General features: G+C 39.4%; 1 protein-coding gene across 3 annotated transcripts; it reads right to left on the bottom strand.

Moving 5' to 3' along the window:
* Window positions 1–6,703: 6,703 nt before the first annotated feature.
* On the bottom strand, window positions 6,704–15,130 carry SLC25A3 (solute carrier family 25 member 3). 3 transcript variants are annotated; one of them, XM_082850773.1, is made up of 8 exons: window positions 15,029–15,130; window positions 14,621–14,781; window positions 12,930–13,051; window positions 11,483–11,662; window positions 10,557–10,738; window positions 9,734–9,906; window positions 9,142–9,252; window positions 8,505–9,060 (listed from the first exon to the last, which is right to left on the bottom strand). In XM_082850773.1, exons 2-8 carry the CDS (start codon window positions 14,775–14,777, stop codon window positions 8,900–8,902), a joined length of 1,086 nt encoding a protein of 361 aa, XP_082706899.1. In that variant the 5' UTR covers window positions 14,778–14,781; window positions 15,029–15,130; the 3' UTR covers window positions 8,505–8,899. The 3 variants fall into 3 exon arrangements, with proteins under 3 accessions (XP_082706901.1, XP_082706900.1, XP_082706899.1); XM_082850775.1 differs by lacking the exons at window positions 12,930–13,051; window positions 15,029–15,130 and adding an exon at window positions 13,208–13,332 and having other exon boundaries at window positions 6,704–9,060; XM_082850774.1 differs by lacking the exon at window positions 15,029–15,130 and having other exon boundaries at window positions 8,504–9,060.
* Between the last annotated feature and the right edge of the window lie 1,491 nt (window positions 15,131–16,621).

Below are 16,621 nucleotides of genomic sequence, written 5' to 3'. Positions count from 1 at the left end.
CAATGCAGCTCTACAACAAAGGCTAAAGGAACTTCTCTAAGTGGGAAACAAAAAGAAGAAAAGGACCTACAAAAACAAACCCAAAACAATTAAGAAAATGGTAATAGGAACATACATATTGATAATTACCTTAAACGTGAATGGATTATATGTTCCAACCAAAAGACACAGGTTCACTGAATGGATACAAAAACAAGACCCATATATAAGCTGTCTACAAGAGACCCACTTCAGACCTAGGGACACATACAGACTAAAAGTGAGAGGGTGCAAAAAGATATTCGGTGCAAATGGAAATTAAAAGAAAGCTGGAGTCGCAATACTCTATCAGATAAAATAGACTTTAAAATAAAGAATGTTACAAGAGACAAGGAAGGACACTACCTAATGATCAAGGGATCAATCCAAGAAGAAGATATAACAATTATAAATATATATGCACCCAACAAAGGACCACCTCAATACATAAGTCAACTGGTAACAGCTATAAAAGAGGAAATTGGGCTTCCCTGGTGGCGCAGGTTGAGAGTCCGCCTGCTGATGCAGGGGACACGGGTTCGTGTCCCGGTCCGGGAAGATCCCACATGCCACAGAGCAGCTGGGTCCGTGAGCCATGGCCACTGAGCCTGCACGTCCGGAGCCTGTGCTCCGCAACAGGAGAGGCCACAACAGTGAGAGGCCCACATACCACAAAAAAAAAAAAAAAAAAGAGGAAATCGACAGTAACACAGTAATAGTGGGGGACTTTAACACCTCACTTACACCAATGGACAGATCATCCAAACTGAAAATTAATAAGGAAACACAAGCTTTAAATGACATAATAGACCAGATAGATTTAACTGATATTTATAGGACATTCCATCCAAAAACAGCAGATTACACTTTCTTCTCAAGTGTGCATGAAACATTCTCCAGGATAGATCACACCTTGGGTCACAAATCAAGCCTCAGTAAATTTAAGAAAATTGAAATCATATCAAGCATCTTTTCTGACCACAACGCTATGAGATTAGAAATCAATTACAGGGGAAAAAACGTAAAAAACACAAACACATGGAGGCTAAACACTACGTTATTAAATAACCAAGACATCACTGAAGAAATCAAAGAGGAAATCAGAAAATACCTAGAGACAAATGACAATGAAAACACAATGATCCAAAACCTATGGGATGCAGCAAAAGCAGTTCTAATGGGAAGTTTAAAGCAATACAAGCCTACCTCAAGAAACAAGAAAAACTTCAAATAAACTATCTAACCTTACACCTAAAGGAACTAGAGAAAGAAAAACAAACAAAACCCAAAGTTAGTAGAAGGAAAGAAATCATAAAAATCAGAGCAGAAATAAATGAAATAGAAATGAAGAAAACAATAGCAGGGCTTCCCTGGTAGCACAGTGGTTGAGAATCTGCCTGCTAATGCAGGGGAAATGGGTTCAAGCCCTGGTCTGGCAGGATCCCACATGCCACAGAGCAACTAGGCCCATGAGCCACAACTACTGAGCCTGCGTGTCTGGAGCCTGTGCTCCGCAACAAGAGAGGCTGCAATAGTGAGAGGCCCGTGCACCGCGATGAAGAGTGGCCCCCGCTTGCCACAACTAGAGAGAGCCCTCGCACAGAAACGAAGACCCAACACAGCAAAAATAAATTAATTAATTAATAAACTCCTAACCTGAACACCTTTAAAAAAAAATAGCAAAGATCAATAAAACTAAAATCTGGTTTATCAAAATTGATAAACCATTAGCCAGACTCATCAAGAAAAAGAAGGAGAGGACTCAATTCAATAAAATTAGAAATGAAAAAGGAGAAGTTACAACAGACACCGCAGAAATACAAAGCATCCTAAGAGACTACTACAAGCAACTCTATGCCAATAAAATGGACAATCTGGAAGAAATGGACAAATTCTTAGAAAGGTAAAACCTTCCAAGACTGAACCAGGAAGAAATAGAAAATATGAACAGACCAATCACAAGTAATGAAATTGAAACTGTGATTAAAAATCTTCCAACAAACCAAAGTCCAGGACCAGATGGCTTCACAGCTGAATTCTATCAAACATTTAGAGAAGAGCTAACACCCATCCTTCTCAAACTCTTCCAAAAAATTGCAGAGGAAGGAACACTCCCAAACTCATTCTATGAGGCCACCATCACCCTGATACCAAAACCAGACAAAGATACTACAAAAAAAGAAAATTACAGACCAATATTACTGATGAATATAGATGCAAAACTCAACAAATAGTAGCAAACAGAATCCAACAACACATTGAAAGGATCATACACCATAATCAAGTGGGATTTATCCCAGCGATGCAAGGATTCTTCACTATATGCAAATCAATGTGATACACCATATTAACAAATTGAAGAATAAAAACCATATGATCATCTCAATAGATGCAGAAAAAGTTTTTGACAAAATTCAACACCCATTTATGATAATAACTCTCCAGAAAGTGGGCACAGAGGGAACCTACCTCAACATTAAAAAGGCCATATATGACAAACCCACAGCAACCACCATTCTCAAAGGTGAAAAACTGAAAGCATTTCCTCTAAGATCAGGAACAAGACAAGGATGTCCACTCTCACCACTATTATTCAACATAGTTTTGGAAGTCCTAGCCATGGCAATCAGAGAAGAAAAAAAAATAAAGGAATACAAATTGGAAAAGAAGAAGTAAAACTGTCACTCTTTGCAGATGACATGATACTATACATAGAGAATCCTAAAGATGCCACCAGAGAACTACTAGACCTAATCAATCAATTTGGTAAAGTTGCAGAATACAAAATTAATGCACAGAAATCTCTTGCATTCCTATACACTAACGATGAAAAATCTGAAAGAGAAATTAAGAAAACACTCTCATTTACCACTGCAACAAAAAGAATAAAATACCTAGGAATAAACCTACCTAGGGAGAAAAAAGACCTGTATGCAGAAAACTGTAAGACACTGATGAAAGAAATTAAAGGTGATACAGATGGAGAGATATACCATATTCTTGGACTGGAAGAATAAGTATTGGGAAAATGACTGTACTACCCAAAACAATGTACAGATTCAAAGCAATCCCTCTCAAACTACCAACGGCATTTTTTACAGAACTAGAACAAAAAATTTTTAAATTTGTATGGAGACACAAAAGACCCCAAATAGCCAAAGCAGTCTTGAGGGAAAAAAAAGGAGCTGGAGGAATCAGACTCCCTGACTTCAGACTATACTACAAAGCTACAGTAATCAAGACAATATGGTAGTGGCACAAAAACAGAAACATAGATCAATGGAACAAGATAGAAAGCCCAGAGATAAACCCATGCACCTATGGTCAACTAATCTATGACAAAGGAGGCAAGGATATACAACGGAGAAAAGACAGTCTCTTCAATAAGTGGTGCTGGGAAAACTGGACAGCTACATTGTAAAAGAATGAAATTAGAACACTCCCTAACACCATACACAAAAGTAAACTGTAAGACTGGACATTATAAAACTCTTAGAGGAAAACATAGGAAGAACACTCTTTGACATAAATCACAGCAAGATCTTTTTTGATCCACCTCCTAGAGTAATGGAAAGAAAAAGAAAAATAAACAAATGGGACCTAATGAAACTTAAAAGCTTTTGCAAAGCAAAGGAAACTACAAACAAGATGAAAAGACAACCCTCAGAATTGGAGAAAATATTTGCAAATGAATCAATGGACAAAGGATTAATCTCCAAAATATATAAACAGCTCATGCAGCTCAATATTAAAAAAACAAACAACCCGGACTTCCCTGGTGGCACAGTGGTTAGGAGTCCGCCTGTCAATGCAGGGGACATGAGTTCCAGCCCTGGTCCAGGAAGATCCCACATGCCGCAGAGCAACTAAGCCCATATGCCACAACTACTGAGCCTGTGCTCTAGAGCCTGTGAGCCACAACTACTGAGCCCGCACACCACATCTACTGAAGCCCGCGTGCCTAGAGCCCTGTTCCACAACGAGAAGTCACTGCAATGAGAAGCCTGCGCACCGCAAGGAAGAGTAGCCTGCATCCGCTACAACTAGAGAAAGCCTGTGTGCAGCAACAAAGACCCAACACAACCAAAAATAAATAAATTTATAAAACAAAAACAAATAAACGACCCAATCAAAAAATGGGCAGACCTAAATAGACATTTCCAAAGAAGACATACAGATGGCCAAGAAGCACATGAAAAGCTGCTCAACATCACTAATTATTAGAGAAATGCAAATCAAAACTAAAATGAGGTATCACCTCACACCAGTTAGAATGGGCATCATCAGAAAATCTACAAACAATAAATGCTGGAGAGGGTGTGGAGAAAAGGAAACCCTCTTGCACTGTTGGTGGGAATGTAAATTGATACAGCCACTATGGAGAACAGTATGGAGGTTCCTTAAAAGAACTAAAAATAGAATTACCATACGATCCTGCAATCCCACTACTGGACATATACCCAGAGAAAACCATAATTCAAAAAGGCACATGCAGGGCTTCCCTGGCGGCGCAGTGGTTGAGTCTGCCTGCCGATGCAGGGGACAGGGGTTCATGCCCCGGTCTGGGAAGATCCCACATGCTGCGGAGCGGCTGGGCTCGTGAGCCATGGCCGCTGAGCCTGTGCACCTGTGCTCCGCAACGGGAGAGGTCACAGCAGTGAGAGGCCCGCGTACCGCAAAAAAAAAAAAAAAGCACATGCACCCCGATGTTCACTGCAGCACTATTTACAATAGCCAGGTCATGGAAGCAACCTAAATGCCCGTCAACAGATGAATGGATAAAGATGTGGTACATATTTGCAATGGAATATTATTCAGCCATAAAAAGGAATGAAATTGGGTTATTTGTAGAGACGTGGATGAATCTAGAGACTGTCATACAGAGTGAAGTAAGTCAGAAGGAGAAAAACACATATCGTATATTAACGCATATATGTGGAACCTAGAAAAATGGTCCAGCTAAATCAGTTTGCAGGGCAGAAATTGAGACACAGATGTAGAGAACAAACGTATGGACACCAAGGGGGGAAGCGGCGGGGGTGGTGGTGGTGGTGTGATGAATTGGAAGATTGGGATTGACATGTATACATTAATGTGTATAAAATGGATAATTAATAAGAACCTGCTGTATAAGTAAGTAAAATTCAAAAGTTCAAAAAAAACGTCAGCACTTAAAAATATAAATTCAACTATCTGAAAATTCATTAATGAAAAATATTAGTTTCTGGGGAATTCCATGGTGGTCCAGTGCTTAGGATTTGGCGCTTTCACTGCCGGGGCCCAGGTTCAATCCTTGGTCAAAGAACTAAGACTCCGCAAGCCACACAGCACGGCCAAAAAAAAAAAATTTTAATTTCTATCAGTGCCAAATAAATGAGGTACTCATCTTGTTTGCTGCTATTCTACTCATTATTTTAATGATTCACAAATCTATCAGTAATTTGGTAGCCATCCTGAGTGGGACTTTCTTGAAGGAACCCTCAAATCTGGAATGTCACTAGGTTCATTGTCATGATTTTGTTTTCAAGACAGATAGATGTGGAGGCAAATATAGAATGGAAAACTTTGGATCTGTTTCCCAACAGTAGAAAATGTAAAATTAATCACTTCAATAGATATGGTCTCTTACGGGTGAGTCATCTTCAGCTTTCTGTGGAATTTCCCTGCTTTAATACTATTTAAAGTCTAACCAGTTGTGCAGTCAATAAAATCAGTGAAGAATTGTTTATCCATGATTAAAAGTTGATTACATTATTATTTTCAGAATATTAACGATGTCTGAAAAAGCAGTTTTAACCTTGGTTGATACAGCCTCCTGGTGTTGAGATCATGGGTCTTGAAATAATAGATATTGCCCCTAACATGAATTATCCTCCATCTTCAAATCTTGCATATGCTGCGTTCCACAAAGAAACCTAGCTGACTTGCACATCAAATCACAGTATATTGGGTACGAATTGTATCTTATGTAGGAGACACATCCTCTAGGCTTTCATGCAGTATATAGCCAACCTTTAAGTGACTGTTGCATGCATGGTACTTTATAGAGTCTATAAAACCACAAATGAAAACCTTGGAATAGTTGCTTTCTAGGAAATTCAAGTCACCAAAGATTCATAAACCGTTTATCAATGTGAGGTGAACATCTCATACACCTCCTATGACCACTTTGGAGGATGTGAAGTCAGGGCTGCCTTGCAAAAGAGAAAATGATTCAGTAGATAATATCTGAGGTAAGAGCTGTTAAGAGTAGCTAGCTTACTAAGGTACATCATTGTTTGATATATCAAGAGGCACAGCATTCCGTTGTGAACTCCGGATTCCTCAAAGTTTGCAATCAGTTTCTTATCCACATGGTATCTGGGATTTTTAACAATTACTGATTTATCATGTAAATGATAAAAATTGTATAAACAATATGTTATATAATTTATGTTGAAGAAACAGTATATAACTCCTAATTTAGCAGGAAGACTGACTGCCATGCACCAAACTTGATGAATATTGTGGACACTTTCCCCAAAATGGTATCAAAACATTTCATGAAGCTTTCACACAATGGAGATTTGGTTAAGCTGTTAAGTTTTTCAATTTTGTTGTATATGTCACCAGGTAATTTAGCAAAAATCTGGCTTTCTTAGAGCTTCTTAGAGACAAGTTGAATTTTATTTGATCTCTCTGGAAACTAATTATGTCCTAGTGTTAAGACATAATTCAATTAAACAACTAATCACATATACTCATCCCACTGGGTTCTGTTTTGTGGAATTAACATTTTCTTAAAGCCAAATGTGAAAAAAACAATGTTAAAATATCCTTATTAGAATTTTTATTTTCAGCATGAATAAATTTTAAAATACAAAATGGGAATTCACATTTTAAGTGGGCATTTTAATTGAATTTTGAGGATGAAATGGTTTTACCTCAGAAATAGCTTTGAAAGTTCTCTAACTACAAATAGCAAGCAATTCTTGACAGCTTGAACAGCATACTTTATGTCAATACCCACGAATGAAACCAATTGCTTCTCTTGAAAATAAGACTTGAATCCTGGCTGGCAGTGGAAACCTCTCATGGTGAAGCTGACTGAACTGCATACCCTGAAGTTTTTAAATCCACAGTCCACCTCTCCATTGGCCCAATATACATATATATCCAATCCCACAGGCTCTTACAATGTGACTGACCCTCCTCCCAGTAGGAGGTGGAGTCTATGCTCCTTTTCCATGAAGCTGGGATTTGATTTTCTGGGACTTCTGGTGACCAAGAGTATAGTGGAAGTGATGCTAGGACTTCCAAGGCTAATTCCTATAAAAGATCCAGCTTCTGCCTGGCTCCACTTCAGAGCCCTGAAATAAGTCCAGTTGCCCTAAAGCCACCATGCTGTGGATTTTGAGGAAAGCCTGAGCCACTAACAGGGAGATGCTCAAACAATCTCCCTCTAACCGGATGTGAAAAAGCCTTTGGAGATGACCCAAGAGCTACCATCTGATTGTAACTTCATGAGACACAGAAGCAGAAGAACCCAACAAATGCTCCTTAATTTCTGACCCACACAAAGCTTGAGATCGTATCATCTCGTGCCATTACATTTCAGAAGATTCGTTACACAGCAGTAACTAATGCACACTGATGACACCAACTGCCACAGCCATCATTTGCTTGGGGTCAGACCGCAGCTCTACCTTTTGTCAGTTTGGTCCAAATTTACACCCATAACTCCTCCTTTTTCTCTGCAACACAGGTAAAATAAGACTGGAACCTTAAACAAGACCAGGTGATGATGACAGAGAGAAGTTAACATGTAATGAGATATACCTGGTTTCTAAATTTAGCTCACTGACCTTATAACATGGGTTTGTAATGAAAACATTTATCTTCCTGTTTAGACTCCTTTGAAGTTTTTTTCCTGAGGTCCCATCTGCATACTTTACACAGGGTCTGTCAACTCAATCCAGATATTATATCCAAAGGCCTGAAGGTAAAATGTAATCAGACTTGAAAAAATAAACTATATTACAGATTGGGCTTTTATACTTCCTAACCAAAATACAAGGGAAAACTAAACAGTGGCTTACGTTCTAGATTTTAAAAAATCAGTTTGGGCTTAAACCAAATTCCAGATGCTTCAATGTGCCGAAGTGCCACCGTCCCAGGGGCATTCACCTACTCCAGGTGTCAAGCAGGTACCTTTTTTAAAAACAAAACCGGAAATAGTTTTTTTTTGTAATTTAGAAAGTCAGATCTGTGTGAGAATTAAGTTACCTGAAATAGTTTTTAGCTATCAAATGTTTTGGTCCTTCTAAAAAGCTATCATTCTAAGAAACAGCCTAATTTAGATTATCTTCTTTTACAAATAAGGATTAACACACTGATTAGGATTTTTAAAAGTATATTAAGTGTTGCAAAAATCTGATTATATACGGAAATGTACTTGTCAAAATAAACCACAAATGAATATTTATCCATATTCAAACTGAACAATTAAATTGTTTTTAAAAATTTAGGGCATGGTTCCTAAAAATGTAAAAACTCTCTTGAGTGACAAACCCTGAAACATATGACAATTTATGAGTAGGGATCATAGTATTCAACCAACAGTGATTTTTTTTTCCTTGAGGTTCTAATGTATGCATAATTCTTTCCATTTTAGGGTTAATTCTTTAAAAAATAGTTTTAAAAATAATTATCAAGTCACAGACAAACCGTGAACAGTTGGGTTTATTTCAACAGTAAGTTTGAAACTCTTGCTTCTGGCAAGAGTACTACAGTAATTATATTAGGAATAGGTAATTTCCTACACTGTCAGATATATAAAAGTTCCTTCTGCATTTTCCTCAACACTGATCAACAAGCAGATTCAGTCCACATCTGCTTTCATCTACTCAGTGTACCCAAGCTTCTTCTTCAGAGATTCTGGCATCTCAGGTGGAGGAGGGCGAGGGAGCCTGAAGTAGACCTTCACGGAGTCATAGATGAACCACTGCAGTGCAGTCAGAGTGCCAATCATGATGATACGGGCAAAGAGTCCCTTCCATACACCTGGATAAAATATGAAATGTGAGTGAAAAATATACTCCAAAGTGTTATTCTTTCTTTAGAGGGGAGGAAAAAAAATCTTACCTCTAAATCCAAGTCTCTGGAGGACCAGAGACGCACTGCTACCCTTCTCTTTATTCAACACAGACACCACAGAATCAGCAGGGTGAGAAACAATGGCACAGAAGACTCCAGCTGAAAAAAAGTCAAGATAAATGATCCAATATGGGGTCAGTTAAAAAAAATTTTCACATCACAGCCAACAACATTTTCATGAGTAATACAATTTTCTTGTGTTTAAATAAATCATATTTTAGAGTGAGACTGACAAGAAAAGTTATAAAGCAGTCTACCCTCTGTAAAACAGAACAATCCCTCAAGTTATATTCAGATTTTAACACTTTCTCTTGTATTAAAAATTTGTTATTGGAAAAACTAAACAACAAAAAAAGGCACAGCAGTGAAGTCAATACATTCCCGAGCTTAATTATGACATGCAAACCACAAAACAATTATTTTAGGAACGAATTAGCAAGTATTTATGAATCCTGAAGAGTGTATAAAACGCAATGGAAAGATAAAACTTCTTTGGAATATATTTCCCTCACAAAAGAGGCCAATACTGGAAATGATTATTCTTAATTTCACAGACAAGCATGTTCTAAATAATTCATACCTATGTAACCTGCCACAAATGTGACAACCAGCTGCTCTGGCTTTGAACATTCACTTCGGGGCTTGGGAACCACAAACTTGTACAATGCTTCAACAGTACGTTCAAAGCAGGCGAACTTCATCATGGTGTATGGTATCTGTCTCATCCAGAGAGGAGCAACCCCCTTGTAGAATCTAGGAAATCAGAAGACTTATTTTACTCAGTTGCATATATTCATCTAGCAGACTTTTTCATTATTAAGAGACGTGTCCGCACACCAGTCAAGTCCTGATAGTAACAAAATGGCAGCACTACTGCATGTCATTTCTATCAGAACCTAAGACTAACATGCAGGTATATTTATCTCACATGCCAATGACTCAAGCACCTTTGACTATACAACCAAAAAAGTTGCTGGATGTTTCTCTCACTGGAACTACAAGAAACAGTAAGTTTACAAGTAGAACTCAGCTCAAGATTGGCATCCACAAAGGTGGATCTAAGGAAGCATGTGTGGCCCGACTATATGCAAATTCTTAACTGTGAACATAGATGACAAGAATTCTAACAAGGGCACTCCCCAACCCCCAAGTTAAGAGTTAATCTTTAGGTCAAATATCAAGTCATTTGTAGACTGACAAATGATTCTAACTTTAGGGGAAAAAAAACCCCTTAATTCAGGGTTCAAGCCATGTATGAACTTCTCCTTGCCCCTAGAGTTTACGTTCTATGTGAGGCGGAAAGAGATATGAAAAAGAGAAAGTCTGGCAGGTTTAATGCTAACAAATGCGGTTTTCTCAAATGAGTATTTTTATACTATATATTTAGGCAAACGTTTACTTACGCCTTTATGCCTTCTTCCTTATACATTTTGGGAGCTGCATCCCTCAAAGTGTTAGCATATCCTGGTTGGGTTTGAATTCGAACCTTAGCAGCTTCCATAGGAGCCAGAGCAATGTCAGCAAAGAATTCAGCACTGGCAGAGGCAGCCAAATATAGTGATGTGCGCCAGAGATAGGCATTCTCCTAAATGAAAAACATAAGGAGAAACATGAATTGCTGCTGCACTGGCTGTTCTCAATTTAAGAGACAGTTCTAGGCAACAGTTAAATTTCAGACATTTTAAGTGTTTCTTTATCACAGTCCACAGATAACACACATGAGACTGAGTAACTCTCATAACCTCATCAATCACAGTACACTGTGAATATTTTTTGAATGTCTAGGTGCCAAGGATAGTTGACCCTTGAACTCACACAGGATACTACAATCCTTCTCTTTAAAAAACTCAAATCCAACTTATTTGGAAAGCAGCACAGCACAATAAAAAGAGCACTGAAATCCAATGAAATAGTTTCTTTTTCTTATCCTGTTTATGTTAAAACAGCCTATGACACAACATTGTAAAGCAATTATACTCCTATAAAGATGTTGATAAAAAAAAAACAGCCTTATGATTTGAAACATACTGTTCACCCTTTCTGAGACTACTTCCTCAGTTCTAAAAACAGGTTGAGTCAAACAAAAATCTAAGATCCTTTTTGGTCTTATATTAAAAACTGAGGACCTTTTTTTCCTTTTTCTTCTTTTTTAAATATTTATTTATTTGTTTGGCTGCGCCAGGTCTTAGTTTCGGCATGTGGGATCTAGTTCCCTGACCAGGGATCGAACCTGGGCCCCTTGCGTTGGGAGCGTGGAGCCTTAACCACTGGACCACCAGGGAAGTCCCTAAAAGCTGAGAACTTTCAATTTCAAAGGTAAATTACATACCTCTCCAAGCATGTTGCTATACAAAACTTTGAAGACTTCATAAAAGCCAAATTTGCAGAGCCCTTGCATAGAGTAGCCAATGAAAGTTGGAGCCCATCCTTTGGCCAAACCACGAACACCATCTTCTTTGAGTGTAACTGAGAATCCATTAAATATGCCCTTGTACTTTTGTGGGTCCACCTTTATTTAAAACAAGAAGAAGAAAAAAAATTAAATGTACGACAGAGATAATAACACTTCTCACAAACATTTAATTCTGTTATTATTAGTTTTTCCTTTTGGTTCTAATATAAACTTTAGTAACTACACAAAAGGTGGGTAAATACAAGTTCACTGCATGATATCAGCTTAATGTCTACTATTATCTTTGTAAATGTAACTTTTTGTACAGTAAGGTCTAGCTTTCTTTCAGTCAGACTTAAGTCTTGGAGAGTTAGTTAAGAGGATAAAATTCCTACAAAAATACATGATAAAACTGACACGGGATTTTCCCACCACCCAACTCTCTTTACCACTTAAAAATTAGTCTTAAAGCTACTTCATAAACAATAATTAAGTCTATATCCTTGAGATATGCTAACCCATTAAGTGATTGTAAAGTTTGTGAACTTAAGACAATCAAATTAAATACAAGTTAAAAAGGTACATCAACATGAAAACCCTCTTTTGAGTTAAGAATTAAATTCCCTTTAAGAGACATGCATAAGACGTTTTAGCAAAGGTGTATTTAATATTCATTCTATTAACTAATGGGGGTAAAAATCTTAATCTATTTCTGCCAGTACTAGAAGGGCTGGTATACATCACCTTCCTCTCCCTGCTAACATTTCACCTTCCTTTCTCTTTTAGGTAAGTAGACCGCTAATCCTGTTTGGGACAAATAAATTTTTGATGTTTGATTATTTGTGTTTCAATAATCCTAATTAAGACATTTTAATTGTAAAAGAAAACCTTTTATGTAAATAAATATGCAAGAAGCTATGCCCACAAATTTTAAACACTATACAGTGAGAGTTTTTTAATCTATAGTGTTCTCTGCCTTGATCTTATCAATAAATAAGAGACATGAAGTTACATCATATAATACACAAAGAATGATTGCCTACTCTGATGTGTAAGTGCTTGTAAAATGACTATTTGGAGCAAAAAAGAATCGGTAGGCCTTGAAGAACTCTAGGCAGAATTCAGCCCAGCAGCAAGAACCACTTACAACCAGAGTCTGAGATCAACAATCTACCTTCACTCTTATTTTAAAAGAGGTATTTCTTGGATTTAAAGCACTAATTAAAGTAAAAATCATGCGTTAAAGAAATCTGAGTTTGGTGTTCTACTAAAATTTCCGGCAGTCATAACGTCTTCATTCTTCTCAATTGTGAAGTCCTTTAATATTACTTGGAATTAAGTCACACACAGAAGAGATGTTCAATGTTGTCATCTCAATACAAACCTGCATACGGCATTTCACTAAATCCAAAGGAACAACAGCAGTGTGTGTCAGACCACAACTTAAGACCCCACCAAAGCCACACAGTGCGTAAAACTTCGCAGAGCCATATTCACAACTGTACTCTGTAATAAAACAAGACACACCATGCGTTTTAATATAATACTCATGTTACTGGTTATCAACTTACCTCCTGGACAGTTAGGTTTCCACACAGCTTGTTAGTAGGTAACAGCCATGTTACAACAATGTTTTATTTAGTCCAACATGCAAAAACAAACCTGCATTCTGCATTTAACCAGATCTAGAGGAACCAATGCTGTATGTGTTGTGCCACAACTAATAATTCCTCCAAGTCCACAGAGGAGAAAGAATCTGCCAGATCCATAGTCACAGCTATACTGCTCTGTTTGATTGAAAAAAAAAAATCAAGTAAGTATTTCTTCAGAGGTGACTAAGGCCATGGGAATGCAAGAGAACTACGTTTCCCTGTGAAAAAGTAGTATCACAACTGAACAGCTCTGCCCACCATTTACAAGTAAACTGAAAGATAATTTTCCACCTAGTGTGAGCAAGGAATTCACTGCCAAAATCAAAACAATCATTTAAAGATTCTGAAGGTTCTTATCTGTGAGATACTACCTCTCTCTCGTTTTGCCATATAAATTTAAAAAAAAGTTTTCTATATCATTTAATAGCTCTTCCAAATTACTAACGGCTGATAAGAACACACTTCTGAGTACCAATCCAACTTAAATCATGTAAAAGCTTGCAAACCTCTAAGGCTACCCCAGCCACTAACCAATACTATCCCCACTTATGGATCCCTATAGTGTAAAAATAGATAAACATAAATTCCTGCAGTCAAATACATTTACTACACAAATGACCATAGATTTAACTGTCTAAATTGAAGGACCGAATAATGATGTAAGGGTTTTTTCCTCACACTAAAGACAGAACAGAAACACGTAATAATTTTTTTTTAAATCTTTACATTTTACAGGTACAAGGTAGATAACATATTCTGTACTCCTGCAATTCGGTTTTCAGGTTTCTCTACAAATACACTCCACTGGGATTTAAAACACACACAGTTAAAATAAAGTTGGGTCTAATCATCAAGAAACCCGAGAGATAAGATCAAAGGGATTCCTATCTATTATATCCTTTCTATGGTCTCTCCGGGTCTACAAGTCAATCAAGCGCATTAAAACAAGAGTTACCCAGTTATCACACACACCTTGTATCAACTAATATTAGACTCCGGGAATACTAAAGGGAGGAAACAATATTTTTAAAAAGAAAGTGAAAGCAAAATCAAAGAACTGATAATACAGTTAGAACTGCGGTGGCCAGTGGTTAGGATATAGACTTTACCCAATGCCTAGTCGGCTGACCAAGCGGGCTCACGGTGAAGATAAGGAGCTAGTCACGGCCTCTATGCCTCCACTCACTCGAGGACGCGGAGGTCACGGAGGGAGCAGAGCCTAGACCCTTCCACGCCCTTGAGGGAGAGCCAAGGATCCGACACCCGGCTTCGGGCGGAACGGGCTGACATCCTCGGACAAGCAACTGGGCGCCCTCCTGCGCTGCCGCGGGCAGGGCGCGCGTCCTTCCCTGTCCTCCGGGCCGAGCACGCCACGAAGGCCGAGGGGACCTCACAACCGTATCGGGACAGGGTCTGACCTCACCTTCCACAGAGGCGGCTGCCAGCTTGCGGGAGCGACGGGGTGGGCCCGGGGTCCCGGCGGGGTTGCTGCGGGGGCCCACGAGACCATCTTGCACCAACTGCAGGTGGGGTGCGTTGAAGGGGTTCGCCCGCGCCAAGTGCGCCACGGACGAGAACATCTTTCTAGGGGGAGAGGAAGCGGCGGTCAGAGGAAAGGCAAAGGGGTCCGTTAGGCCGGCTAAAGTCACCGGCACCCTGGGACCACCCCCGCAGCCAGGCCTTGCCTCTTCCCGCCTCCGCGCCCTTGAGGAGGTCACCGCGGCCTCCCCAAAGGAGGAGGCCAACGGGGCCTACAGCCAAAGAAGCGCCCCACCGGGTCTCCGCGCTCCGCTCCCCGCACGCACTGCAGGGAAGGCCGAGCCACACTCACTCCCTAAGATGGCGAACACACCACCGCTCTCTCGGAAAGGCTGGGGCTCACAGCGGCCGAACGTCCTCCGGGTCTTTAGATCTGTGCCTTTCGCGAGTCGTCAGCGCGACGCACATAGTGCGTCACTACAGACTGGCGGCACCCATTGGCGAAGAAGAGCGCCGAGGCCCTAATGTCATCGCGTTCTCCTAGCAGCCGTATCCCCGCCCCACTCGCCCTAGCCCTTCCGGCCCAGCTTCTGCGCGGGAGGGTTCCTTTTGCGCAGGCGCGCATTCCAGGCCGGTGTTCTGAGTTGTGTGGGTTTGTGCTCGTGACCTTCTCTTTTTGTCCCTTCACCTTCAAACGTCTCTCCTGGAATCTGGGGCTTACTTTCTTTTCATTTAAATGAGCCCCAATATACTAGTCACCTAAAAAAAAAAATCCGGGGCTTCCCGGCGCAGTGGTTGAGAGTCCGCCTGACGATGCAGGGGACACGGGTTCATGCGCCAGTCCGGGAGGATCCCACATGCCGTGGAGCGGCTGAGCCCTTGAGCCATGGCTGCTGAGCCTGCGTGTCCGGAGCCTGTGCTCCGCAACAGGAGAGGCCACAGCAGTGAGAGGCCCGCATACCGCAAAAAAAAAAAAAAAAAAAAAATTCTGAATACGCGATGATATATTATTTCGGTTTGCGGTTAGAATGTCACTGCAGTACAGTTTTTGTGTCACAGCTTCTGCTATTATGGTACTTTTTTTTTTAAGTTCCATCCATTGACATTACACATAGACATGTCTGAATTTTCCATCAGCATTTAGGAGAGTATTTTAAAAGGAAATGTGTAGCAAGAACTCTTAAGACAGCTTGCTACTTCATCACAATAGTTTATATAACACATTAAAGCATTCAATAAATTATTTTTAACACCTGGGAGTACAGGGGTGAACTAGAGTGAAAGTGACTGGCAGCAGATTTTGTTTTCAATAAATTTAGAAAATCTTCATTAGATTCAGTTAAACAAAGAAAGGCCTAGTTTAATCGGAAAGAGTTTAGTAGGGATCAAACCTCTGTTAGAATTCTGGCTCTGACATTTTCCCAGCTATTGTTAAAGTAACCTTGGGAATTTAGTTGATCTCTGTGCACTTGTTTCTTAAATGGTGGAAGCAGGGCTGGCCTCATGGGCTTGCTACCTATACAGTTATGCAGGGCCTATGCTTAGTTTAATGTTCTGCTGTCACCGTTTTGAAATTCTTAATGAACAAGAGACCCTGTGTTTTTCATTTTGCACTAGGCCCTGCAGATTTTGCAGCTGGTCTTGGATGGGAGTAATACATATCTTGAAGAGTTTGTGAAAACTCAGTGAGATAATTTCTTCTTCTTCTTTTTTCTTCCTTTTTTGTTTGTTTGTTTTATTAAATGGACTTGAAAAATTGAGCTGTCATGTATGCCAATGGTAGCAATATTGCCTAAAACTCCGTTCCTATATAAACGTGCAAGATTTTTGTAGAAAATTAGCATTACAATATTAGAAAAAGTTAAAATGTTATCCTTTTAAGAAAGAAACTGGACATTTTCTTTAAAAAGCAGATATCATGGGCTTCAATCTTTTCAATTCCCCA

The sequence above is a fragment of the Leucopleurus acutus genome (assembly GCF_964270905.1).
Source record: "Leucopleurus acutus genome assembly, chromosome: 11".
Lineage (NCBI taxonomy): Eukaryota > Metazoa > Chordata > Mammalia > Artiodactyla > Delphinidae > Leucopleurus > Leucopleurus acutus.
This window is presented reverse-complemented; position numbering and strand designations above follow the sequence as displayed.

Bases quoted from the DNA above. Each gene is read 5' to 3' on its own strand.
- SLC25A3 (XM_082850775.1), bottom strand. From the start codon at position 14,777: ATGTTCTCGTCCGTGGCGCACTTGGCGCGGGCGAACCCCTTCAACGCA. The intron at 11,663-13,207 runs GTTTGTTTTTGC...TTTTAAATAAAG, and splicing joins TGGTTAAATGCAGAATGCAG to GTGGACCCACAAAAGTACAA. The intron at 10,739-11,482 runs GTATGTAATTTA...TTTTTCATTTAG, and splicing joins ATAGCAACATGCTTGGAGAG to GAGAATGCCTATCTCTGGCG.